The following is a 12,709-nucleotide window of genomic DNA, read 5'->3' as shown; positions in this document are numbered from 1 at the left end:
ATTTTTTGTGTGTGTGTAAAAAAAAAAAAAAAAAAAAAAGTATTCCTCTCCCTTATTTGAATCTTTCACAAAGCAGGGGAAACTGAGTAATCAACTTACCATACAGGGAAAATGATGAAACTGAATGAAACAAAGTAGGGAAAAATAGAGGCACTGTTTCCCATATCTTTCTGTTACAGTAATATTGGGTGTTACTTGTAGCACGTGTGTGTGTGTGAGAGAGATTAAGCAGATGGTGACGCTTCAATTTTTTTTTTACAACCAATGTATTTTAAGATAACTTTTTGTATTAACATTACTGTAGTACCTTAACTACTGTAAACACACTAATACTGCTTCTAGGTAGTCACCTTTGTATGCATTTTTTATTAAAACAAATGTTTGCAGGACATTTTTAAAACCCTGAGAATGGGGTTATAATATAAATACAAAGAGCTTTAATTACAGTGCACAAATGCTGTTACTATGTATTTGTTTTGCCAAGAAATTGCTGTGTCCATAAATGGTATCCTATGTAACTTTTTGCATCTTGTTCTATGTTTTAGGGAAGACAGAAACTAGCTCGGTTTAATGCACATGAATTTGCTACACTAGTTATAGACATTCTAAGTGATGCCAAGCGAAGACAACAAGGGAATCCTGTCACCAGCTGTAAAGGTGATTATGTTTTTGACTAATTGTCTAATCTTCTATACTTGCTGTGGTATGACCGAAATGACAGTTATACTAATTCATTATCTAGAAGTACCTCATGTGACTTGATCATTTTTTGAAATGAGTAAACAAATTTAAGTCCATCGCTATAAAGCGATGGGTGTTTGATTTGATTGATGTAAAGAGGCCAGTAGTGTTTGCTGATGACAGTGCATTTGAGCTCGAGTAATGCTTAATTATAGAATACTTGAATACTAAGGGTGATATTTCTAACAAAATGGACTCGAGACATGTACGCAATCCAGAGGTGTCTTTTCTGATGGTATAGAACAGCATTCTGTGGAATTCCCCAGGTGGCTTCCTAAGTCTTTGGAGATCAGAAATTCTATAACTATATCTCTACCAGTCAATGGAATGTTGATCAGGAAAATGCCACTGTTATAGGGATTATGGACACTTGTCTAAATTTGGGACTCTGCTTGAGAATATGCTTTAGAACTTGCTAAGTGTTAGGTTGCCTGCAAATGCTCACTTTCTGTGCTGTTTGAACATATCTGAAGTTCGCTGATACCAGAGTACAACCATTTAAAACAGCAATCAAAAAGTAACACACAGCTGTAGTTCCAACACTGGAGATATGAAGCAAACATTTAAATACAAAAATATTCTCTCTAAAGGGATGCCAAAAGATCGTATTTTATTATACAGTTTCCCCGATTTGCCCAACTGAATAGTGATGGAGATATGTTGGCAATATCATTCTATTTTGTACCTTATTTTCTTCACTGTGTAAAGTGTGTTAAGTTAGCTCGTAAACCTTAATTCTCCTTAGTTACTTTTAGTTACCTAACTACTTCAAGGAGGTCAAAGGAATAAAATTAAAGACTGCAGAATTAATCTTTCACTGCTACTGTAGATTTGGCTGTTGTAGGCAATGATAATCCAGTCACACTAGATGGCGCTAACTTCATATTTTTCTTTTTCTGCTAGAAACAAAATATTTTTTCTTAACATTTCTCCTCATGTTTTCTTTTAATCTGTTTGAAGTTCTCTTATGATATTATTAAACAACATAAACCAATTCTGCACATACATCCTAAATTTAACTCATTTTTGTTTATAGAAAATGTGGAACTGATACTGAAAGCTATCAACAGTCAGCATAGTAGTGAGAGTCAAGATAACGACCAGCCTGATTATGATAGTGTTGCATCAGATGAAGATACAGATCTGGACGCAAATGCAGCAAAAGCAAATAGGCAGAAGGTAGGTTAAGTAATGATGTAGGCTATTAAACCCCGTTCTTGCAAATACTTATGTACGTGCTTACATTGAAATCTGTTGGAGAACTCATGAGAATGAAAGTGTTCATGGGATTAGAGCCTCAATGATTATTTCAACTCCATTTCACAGTCGCTTCCCACATTCTATAAAATCTCTATGCAGGATCAGAAATACGACTTAAAACATTTGTAAGTGAAGCATTAATAAAACAGTTCTAAAAATGAGTCCCTTATAGAATTTATTTTATTTGGAGACAAACTATGATCCCAATAGCACAAATACAGAAGCACTCCAGCAGTTAGTGTATTATGTCACTTGGCTTCTTTCATCAGAATATCTCAAAATACTTTACATTAAATTTCACCTACATATCAATGAGATAGAAAGTACAGATGGATAAATGAATGCTGAGAGATTAAATAATTCCTGAAAATAATCCATTAAAACAGGGAATAGAACATAAGAATCTTGGCTTCCTCACCTGCTCTAACCCATAAACTAATGTGAATAATAAGAGCCAGAATATCAAAGACTAGTCCATGCATACTTATCAAAATCTTTATTAAATACCATCCTTTTCTTGTTTGATATCCCCAGGCTAATATTACTGCATGTAAATGAGCTAAGAATTAATTGAGGCCAGGTTTCTTCTGAGAGAGTTCATAGCTTTAGTTGTGTAAAATGTGCTCTTAAGTTGTTGTTACTTTCCTCGGTGACTCATGTGAAGTCAGTTTTGGAAATCTGTTAAAATCATTGCAGTTTTGCTTCCTTACGGTAGATTGTCTGTCTTATAGGTGTGGTAAGTATTTTATCTGATGATGATTTTATTTATAGAGCCTGGATTCGGACGTGTCAGATGGACCAGTGACAGCACAAGAATATATGCAAGTTAAGAATGCGTTGGTGGCTTCTGAGGTAAAGATACAGCAGTTAATGAAGGTGAACATCAACTTGAGTGATGAACTGAGAACCATGCAGAAAAAGGTAACAAGTATAGTCACATAAGCAAAATTAAAGTCCTGTATAAATATAAAATAAGGGATCGTGTGAAGACCAGTCAAAATATTTTGACAATTTAGAACTATTTTGGAATTGATGTAACAAAAATGAATATATCCATGCAGAGCGAACTCTTAATGTTTCATCTTTCATGGAAGATGTTATTGGGAACTGTTTAGTTCAACCTAATTGATTTTTCCTTATTTCCAAACCATTGTTTAAAACAAACTCATTCCATTGTCTTGTTTCAAAATGAGCAATTGTTTGAGGCTTTGGAAACAGCTGATAGTAGACGGGCATAAAGTGCACCTTCTGCTTTCTGTTAGGTCAGTTATTTAATCCAATAATATGCATTTTAAAAGTCTCTATCGTGGCAAGACCAGTTTAGCATATGTTAAAAGTATACATATGTCAAGTTTTAAAGCCAAGCTACCAGACCTTCAAATCCTAGTGGTGACAAGGTCACTGTGTCCCAACAGGCCAGTAACAAATACAGTACATCACATGCTTGCAAATTAGTTGTCTTCATCGAACTAGCTATAATGTTGGTCTACATGTATGCTGAGATATCTGCTAGGTTTTAAGAAAACATAAACAGCTTTATGGGATGATCACCACCAAACAGAGTGACTGGAAGCTAAGGTGCAAAAGTTCATTGCAGGGGAAGAAAATAGAATTGTTGAAACTGAAAATGGAAAAGATCTACTAGATCTCTTTGTGCATACACTTCCTCTGTCTGCAGGCTATCAGTTACTGATACTAGAAAGTCATTAAGATTCTAGAATTTAACTAGTTGCCTGACATTCAAATAGATGAGGTAAGATCTAGTACCCAAAACATACAGGATTAGTTGTATATTTTTCAGTAGGTCATTGTACATGTGGATTCCTTTTCAAAACCTATAACTAATTGCTTACTCTCAGTATTTGTTGTTGGTTTTATTTTTTTGGTCTGTTCCTTGTTCTGGATTTGTCTGCCATGCTGTCCTGTCTGCTTTGCCAGGAAGGGATTCCATTAATTGACATAAAACCAGTCCCCCTTGAAGTTGCGCAGGTGTGGAATGGCACATAATTGTAACTGCAGTACTCTATAATTGTAGAGAAAAGCAGCCCAGAGCTGCTGTCAAGCTACAGTACTGGAGATGTCAACTTTCCTAATGTAGCTCAAGAGTTATCGTAGAACAGGGTTTGGTGACCTTTCAGCAGTGGTGTGCCAAGTCTTCATTTATTCACTCTAATTTAAGGTTTCGTGTGCCAGTAATACATTTTAATGTTTTTAGAAGGTCTCTTTCTATAAGTCTATAATACATAACTAAACTATTGTTGTATGTAAAGGAAATAAGGTTTTTAAAATGTTTACGAAGCTTCATTTAAAATTATATCAAAATGCAGAGCCCCCTGGACCGGTGGCCAGGACCCGGGCAGTGTGAGTGCCTCTGAAAATCAGCTCGCATGCCACCTTCAGCATGCCATAGGTTGCCTACCCCTGTCATAGAATATCAGGGTTGGAAGGGACCTTAGGAGGTCATCTAGTCCAACCCCCTGCTCAAAGCAGGACCAAGCCCCAGACAGATTTTTGCCTGTAGCCCCCTCAAGAATTGAACTCTCAACCCTGGGTTTAGCAGGCCAATGCTCAAACCACTGAGCTATTTCCACCCACCTCCCCGCTGATCAATGAGGACTAGAAAGATTGTCCTACCTGCTTTCTCTAGTGTCCTGGCACGATGCCACTGTGCAGTGCTGCTGCTTTCAAGAGCCTGGAGTGTTTGTGGGCCTCTGTGCTATTAGGATTTAATACCAGTCTAATTCATGGCTTGAGAATATCTTCAGCTTTATCCCTAACCTGATAAGCTGAGTAATTGGGACATGGTTTCAAATGTTATTGTCCAAGTTGCTCTCTCACATAGCTGGTAACAGCAGATGCAAAACACATCTGTGCATACAAAGAAGGCAGTTATATGTGCAGTTACCTGTTTTTGCCTTTTGACATCTCTGTTGGAACCCAAAATTTATAGAGGAACCTAATACATCTTATGGGACTTCTTTGCTACTTTTGCAGGTGTCTTGATTAAGCAGCTGTCTGCATCAGGGGGGAGGAATAGCTCAGTGGTTTGAGCATTGGCCTGCTAAACCTAGGGTTGAGAGTTCAATCCTTGAGGGGGCCATTTGGGGAACTGGGATAAAAATCTGGGGATTGGTCCTGCTTTGAGCAGGGGGTTGGACTAGATGACCTTCTGAGGTTCCTTCCAATCCTAATATTCTATGATTCTATGATCATTTGAATTAATTTTTGGTTTAGAGATAGATGTATGCTTTAAGGAACCTAATCTTAGAGAGAGCTTTTGCTGTAGGAGTGGGGTATCCATTGTACATTAGGATTTTAGTACATTGATACAGCATAGTGGAAGGAGATGGGGCCAGATTTTCCTATGCAGCAGAGATGCGGGGCATAGCTCCCTCATTCTGAGGATCAGTTTGTGCTGGCCACAGATCCAGTGATGTTTAGAACAGCTATGGGGTTGCACTAATTTGTCACTGGCTTAGTGACTTACACCAATGACGGCTAGGCATAGCAAAGCTCATAAGAACAGCCATACTGGGTCAGGTCTATCTAGCCCAGTATCCTGTGATCTGACAGTGGCCAATGCCAGGTGCCTCAGAGGGAATGAACAGAACAGGGAATCATTAAGTGATCCATCCCCTGTCGCCCATTCCCAGCTTCTGGCCAACAGAGGCTAGGGACACTATCCCTGACATGGCTTCTCCACCTTACCCTCTGCGCCAAGGGGAAGGGGGATAGATGGCATAGTACCTAGCTACAGTAGCTTTAGGCCAATAAGAAGTTACCCTATGCCAGGATAGTTTTCTGCTGGCCATTTGTGGTCAGAATCCTAAATGCTTTGTAGCACCTGAGCAGAGCAAAGGAGCCAGATCTCATTTGAGAATATGGCCCTTGGTCTCTTAATTGGCATAGGTTTATTTGATTTTTTTTTTTAGATATAGATTAAATTTAAATATATAAGCTAAAAATTGTCTGTCTCATATAGTTGTCTATTAGCATGATATGTATCTGATTTCTCACACTTCAGTTACTTGAAAAAGATAAAAGCAGAAAAGAGTCCTGTAGAACCTTATAGACTAACAGACATAGTCTCTAAGATGCCACAGGACTCTTTTCTGCTTTTACAGATCCAGACTAACATGGCTACCCCTCCCTCTGATACTTGAAAAAGATACCAATTAAAGAAGAGGCGAGCCTCTATTGATGTATGTCACTTGTGGATGAGTTCTCCCTAAATCAAGTGAAAGGGTGTTCTTATGAAAACAGATGCCTTTCTGACACCTGGGCACTTGTCTGTGAACTTAAACATTGGTGGTGGTGAATTGATCTGATATGACAATAGAAGCAAAACAGCAGACAGCTGAAATTATACCACACCTGGTTTATAAAATATGTAGTGGAAAATAAATGGAAAAGACAATTGTGCAGCATGGACCTGCTTGATTGTATTAAAATGTCAAACTTTTAAGGAGTAGCATTGCTCTTTACTGATCCTTAAATCTTAACACACAATACATGATATGACAGACTGCATAGAGTAGGAAATGGCGATATTTTAAATGGCTTCAGGATGCTAGTCAGAATCTTCACTTTTATGGGTATTGGACAGTGTCAAGCAGACTACAATTTTACAGCATAGACTGATTTTCTTGAAGGTTCACATGACGCAAAGCAAAATGCAAGTAAATACCAAAATTGTGACTCCTTATGAATGGCCATCAGCTGTCTGAAACCGTATGCTCCATCTGTTGTTTGAGAAGATGTACATATTTAAATATTTTCAGTTTTCTTCATGATGTGTTAATATAGCAAACTTATTCTGAGAAATTTTCTTCTACAACAAAATTTCAATTGCTGCGCTTTTTTTCCACCCACAGATTTTAATAATAGTCTTGTTGGCTTCTTTAAGAAAGCAGTATCTGATATCCTGTTTTCATAAGCTTAACTCCACTGTCCTCTTGCTTTGCAAAGGAAGCTCTAGTTTTCTTTGTGCTGTATCTGTGGTATCTGTGCTATAATTTTAGCAGTTGCATATTCAGAGGCTTTATTTAAGTCATCTTTAAGTTACTGTAGTGACTGTTTGCTGAACTGTAGTGCTTTGCTTGAAAAGAATTTATTTTTCTGTTGTTCAAACAGCCTTCGTGGTAATGAAAAATTTATTTAAAAATACAACTAACCTGGAAATGGATCTTATGCTTTTAACTGCAACAGCCAAATGTAAAATCCAATTTGACTTGCATCCCAACTAAAATAATAGTAAGTTGAAATTGACACTTATAAACCTACCAGACCTGCAGTAAAATATTTTTGTCTGAGCAAATGAAGTAGATTTTAAAGAGAAAATTCCATTTAAAAATAGTAATAAATCTAGTAATAGCTGGCTGGATTTTTTTTTAAGGTGACAAGCTGTGTTTGTATACTCAGTTTGCTTGCTGTAGAAAAACAAAGTCCCACTGCTAAACATTTCTTTCAGCTTCAAACACTACAGAGTGAAAATACGAACCTCAGAAGACAGGCCACAACCAATATATATCAGGTCCAAACTGGTTCTGAATACACAGACCCCAACAATCATTCTTCTTTAAAGCGACGACCGTCTGCACGAGGTAGCAGACCTATGTCTATGTATGAGACTGGATCGGGTCAGAAACCCTACCTCCCAATGGGAGAAGTCACCTATCCAGAAGAGAGCATAACAAGACTGCAGCCTTTTCCTCCACATGTAAGTAAAACTGCTAATGCTTCTGCTCTTCTTTGTCTGTTCAGCTTTTTCTATTGCAAATCTGTTTGTTTACTTGATTATTTACCAAAATCTCTAGACTATCTGCTTCCTAGTAAAGTAAAACAGTAAGAATTATCACTGTTTGCTGTATTAACATGTCTGCAGGAGCTTGATGGTTTGAAGAATAAAAGTTGTAACACAATTCTCTGATATGTAAATTGAAGCTTTTGGCTTCTGCTTAGCTATTTCCTTTAGCCACAATATATTTGCCAATATACGCATGCATGAATGTTTCAAAAGTAGGAGAGAAGAACCCAGAATTTAAGAAGATAAAGTGTAGTTTATGGATCTCTGATCTTGGGGCGTACAGGTATGTGCATAGATGTAGAACTGCAAGCCTTCTGAAAACACTAGGATTGACCTTTACTGAAGATCACTCATGAATAGAAATGCTACATCAAAGCACCCAACCCTTTCTTGGAAGAGAGTTTACTTTCATGGATCTCTCTGCAATATAGCTTTTCATTGTCTCTTATTTTGTCTGTTTTTAATCTAGTGTTCACAGCCTAGTTTTTTAGGTGGCCAAGTCCATCCTGATTAGTACTTTCCTAAATTATTAAAGTTCCAATAGTGTGGTTAGCATAGGCACTGATTCTGCCCTAAGGAACTTGTATTCTAGGCGGACAACAAAAAAATACACTGAAGAGTTCATTCTTTATCGTATCTTTTTTAAATTGCCAGAAGCAGGGGAAAATGTGTTGCAGTGTTTTTTGCTGCCATTAATCAGGATTTTAAGGCTTTGTCAGTATGTTGTCTGTGAGGGAGCACTATCTTTTATTCTCCTCAATTCCAAACATTAAATGCATTTGAAAGAGACTACTTAATTGTTTGAAAGTTGAAATTTTCTTTCCTGGCTTGAAAAAAGTGCCATGTGCATATAAAACAAAATGCTTCGTGCAAGCACTAGTCATGAATGTCTGAATTATTTTACAAGTGCCATTTTGGTAGATGATGTAGAACCATCCGACATTAATGCCACGAGCTTGGATGTTTTTCAGTCTGATGAACAAGTATGGGACTTCTCAAACTGCTGGAAATAATAAAGGGCTTATTAGAAATTCAAACTAGATGATAAAAGCGATACCATCATAGATTGTTGACTTGCTGTGAAAGATTTCAGTATAAAGTCAGTTCATGCAGCAAGAAATGTCAGAATTCTTTTGTACACAGCAATTTATTCAAAGTGTAAGAAAGCTTCATAGGTTCCTGAAACTTCTCATTTGTTAACATCTTGTTGGTTTAGAACTAACAGTTCTAAAGCATTGCTTTTTTTCTTGTGAAACTTGGTTACAGAAACACATTTTTTAAAGAAAAAAAAATCTTTCTACTGAATCCTAGTGGGATATATTAGTTAAATGAATGCCTTTGCAGAAGCAGAATTTTAACTTCACATTTTGGTGAATGTATTTGCTCACTTTGGAATTCAACACCTTTTAATACTGATACCAGAAGTAGCTTGAAGACGTCAAATGCATTTTGCCAGAGTTATAAGTCCAGTCTAGCTCAGTAAGTTTTCTCTGTCATTCTGATCGTGTCATCTCTTTGATTATCCAATTTTTAAAATTAACATATGTTTAAAAGTTATTTTCAGAGTATTTGTGGGTTTTTTTTGTTTTCCCGAGTGTTTCTCTCCCCTCCCCCCCTTTTTTTTTTTTTAGATCGGGAGGAGTGCGTTTGTGACCTCCTCTTCATCTCTGCCTTCCTTCCCCTCCACGCTTTCCTGGTCAAGGGATGAAAGCACACGAAGGGTTAAGTACCTTCTGAATTGGTCTGTTACCTGGAGGAGGTTGCCATCTCCCTTGAAGCCTTGTGCCTCTGTCCTTTCCCCTCTATCTGCTAACTGGTCTTCATCCCTGCATGAAGCAGCACTTCATCACTTTCAGTTTCTTTTGCCACATACTATGGATACACTTGCTTCATTCTTGTTTAACTTCACACCAACTAAAATACCTGTAGCATTTAACACCATGCACAAGTTGCTCCAGATCACTTATCCCACAATATGCTATTAAAAATGAGCGGGTTGCTGAAGAAAAGTAATTTAGCAGGCACTTACTGACTCATGAAATATCAGTGTGTACTTTTTCTGCTGACTAAAATGCATTGCATGGGACACAGGTGTGCTCAAAGGGTTAGTAAAAGCTATGGAGCCTGTTACCTCTAGGGGTCACCACTTTGCATCCAGTCCAGGTTGGTACTGATGGACAGAGATGTTACTTTTTGACAGCTGTTTGAAATGAATGAGCTCTTTGTTCAGTTACATCAGACAAGCATCCATATCACCCACCACTTCATTTAACATTGTGTAGCCCTTTTACTGGTGGTACTGAAAGAAGCAAAGGCTTGAATGGGCCTGGAGACTCATTCTTAGCAATGTTCCTTTTAGGTCAGGGTTAAAAGCACGTTCATGGCACGATGTAGAGGAAGCTTATATTGCCGATGCCAGAGAATCAACAAACACTGGTTTCTAGGACCTTACAAAAGCAGTGCACTGACTTTATTTAAAAAAAAAAAAAAAAAAAAAAAGCCATTGCATTATGGGATTTTAATTGAACTATAAAAGTCTGTGGTATTCCAGATACCTCTATTTGCATTGTTTCTGACTCATGAATGAACAGTTTTGGTTCTGAACTAGAGAACTGGAGGGTTCATCGAGGCATTATGGTCTAGATAATACTTAGTCCTGTCATGAATGCAGGGGACTGGATTAGATGACCTCTCAAGGTCCTTTCCAGCCCTGTGATTCTATGATTTTGTACATTTTTATGAAAACATTGAAATGTGAAACAGATAAGTATGCTATATTCCAGTGGTTCTCAAACTATGGGTTGGGATCCTGAAGTGCGTCGCAATCCCATTTTAATGGTGTTGCCGTAGCTGGCTTACACTTGCTGTGGCCTAGGGCCAAAACCCAAGCCCAAACACCTCAGCGCTGGGCAGCGGGGCTAAGATTATAGACCCCCTGCCTGAGGCTGAAGTCCTTGGGCTTTGGCTTTGGCCCCCTGGCCTGGGGAAGGGGGGCTTCGGCTTTGCCTCCCTCCCGGGATGGCAGTGCAGTGAAGTTTGAGAACCCCTGCAGTATTCCCATCCTTGTTATACACTCTTCCACTGTAGTCTTAAATCCAACCCAATGTGAGGACAATTAATAGAAGCACAGAATGAAGTATCCTCACTACAAAATCGCAAGGTTAGGGATGGTTGGCTAATTGAACAATCTGATACAGTAGACTGGTCATGCTTGATTTCTTTTTTATAGACTTTACATTTTGTGTGGGATCTTAGAAATATTTCTATGTATCCAAAAAATTGCAGAATAATGTTATCTGAGCAAGTCCCAACTACAAGGTAACCATTGTATAAGAACTGTGCTTTTAACAAATAGATTCTTGCTACACGTTTATTCAGCATATTTCAGAATAATTTATCATTTGAAAACTGATATCTTTTACACACTCTTTGAGCAAGATGAAACAGTTGCATAGTGAATGATAGTTGAATTACCTTGGGTCATCAGAGTGAATTGCATTTCTCATCTGCAGCTTGGATCCACAATTATTAAGTGTCTTTAATGGATGTAACTATCATTGCTATATACTACTTAATCTATTTGTATTCTTCCTATACTTTTATGTCTGTTTTATATAAATAAATTTATGGGTAGTTTGACAGAACCCATTTTGTAGTATTGTGTGTTATTGATTTAAGCTCCACTTTTCAATATTAAAGCAGGACTTTCACAGAAGCAAACTAAAAGATAAAAGCATTCATAGATGACTTTTTAAAACATGGCTATTTTTGGAGATACCTTTCTTTAAAAAGACCTTCTCTCCCTTTTTAGCCCAACTGTTCTATGTCTGATACCGCAGTGAAATCACAATCCTGTAGCTGACACTGTATCAGTCTATTTCTTTGGCAGCTATGCAGTGTCTCAAATCAAGCTCTATTATTTAACAGTTGAACTGTGAGGAATAGGGCTGAGTATATCAACATTTTGAGAATTTATTTGCCTTTCAGTTGCTTATTTTTTTTAGCCAGATATTTATTTTCTTCAGCATGAAGGTCCTTCTTTAAAACCTCAGAACACAAATTAATTCTGACTACAAGTGACATGGTGACTTCTGCTCAATCTGAAAAATACTTGATTTACATGGAATAGTAGCAGATGACAAATCTTTAGGTGACTGTCTTCCTTCACAGTAAAGTGTGAATTGCAATTTGGGTACAGTTAATTTATCACTGGAACTAAAAACTTGCTCAGATTTGTAGGGGTGGGGAGGTGGTTAATCCTACTTTACCCCACATCTCTAATTCCAATACTAAGGCTATGTCCTGGTTTTTTTAACTGGCTGTTTTTGTTTGTGACCAGAGTGTTCGGCTTTGCCATTAGGCAAACAGTTTGTCTGTGTACCACCTGATAAATAAACACCATACAATGCTATTACATACAGCTTTCTATTGCCAGTGTGCCAAGCATTGTTTTCAGATTCTATCTTCTCTAGTTACCTTACTAGATGTAATCTAAAGAACAGCACAATTTAGGTTTCTTTCTATGCAAGGTAACTGTAAATTGGAAAGAAATTCTTTTAGTTTGAGTTGTTCAGAGCAGGGACTGTTCTTTAGTGTTTGGAAAGCACCTAGCACATGGGGGCACCTCTATAAATAAGAATAATAGAAAGTGTTGTCTATCAGGCTTAGCCTCATTTGTGCCTGTTATAATGGAAAGTGCATGTTAAGCGTGCTGATTCGAACCTTCCTTTAAAATCCATCACTGGAGAGTCCCTTGATCCTCACTCTGTTTTTCTAATAAAGATCAGTGGGAGGTTAATATGACTGCGAATGAGGAAATCCCATAGCATTATTGGGATTGGTTTTACTTCAGTTCCAGGATCTGCACTGTGCAGTAAAAGACCAGACATCATAGTGACATTA

General features: G+C 37.6%; 1 protein-coding gene across 7 annotated transcripts in view; it reads left to right on the top strand.

The window, feature by feature from the left end:
- The window catches only part of GIT2 (GIT ArfGAP 2), a 61,435-nt gene that overhangs the window by 34,090 nt on the left and 14,636 nt on the right, over positions 1-12,709 (top strand). For 4 of the 7 annotated variants that reach the window (XM_050924272.1, XM_050924271.1, XM_050924275.1 and 1 more), the window contains exons 12-16: positions 546-657; positions 1,778-1,920; positions 2,773-2,922; positions 7,472-7,720; positions 9,439-9,528. In XM_050924272.1, coding sequence (XP_050780229.1) covers positions 546-657; positions 1,778-1,920; positions 2,773-2,922; positions 7,472-7,720; positions 9,439-9,528 — 744 coding nt within the window. Of the gene's footprint in view, positions 1-545; positions 658-1,777; positions 1,921-2,772; positions 2,923-7,134; positions 7,255-7,471; positions 7,721-9,438; positions 9,529-12,709 lie in introns of those variants that run through there. The other 3 variants (XR_007769517.1, XM_050924273.1, XM_050924276.1) reach the window with 3 other exon arrangements.

This window comes from Gopherus flavomarginatus, chromosome 15 (assembly GCF_025201925.1).
Source record: "Gopherus flavomarginatus isolate rGopFla2 chromosome 15, rGopFla2.mat.asm, whole genome shotgun sequence".
Classification (NCBI taxonomy): Eukaryota; Metazoa; Chordata; order Testudines; family Testudinidae; genus Gopherus; species Gopherus flavomarginatus.
The sequence above is the reverse complement of the archived record's forward strand: the minus strand, read 5'-3'. Positions and strand labels throughout refer to the sequence as shown.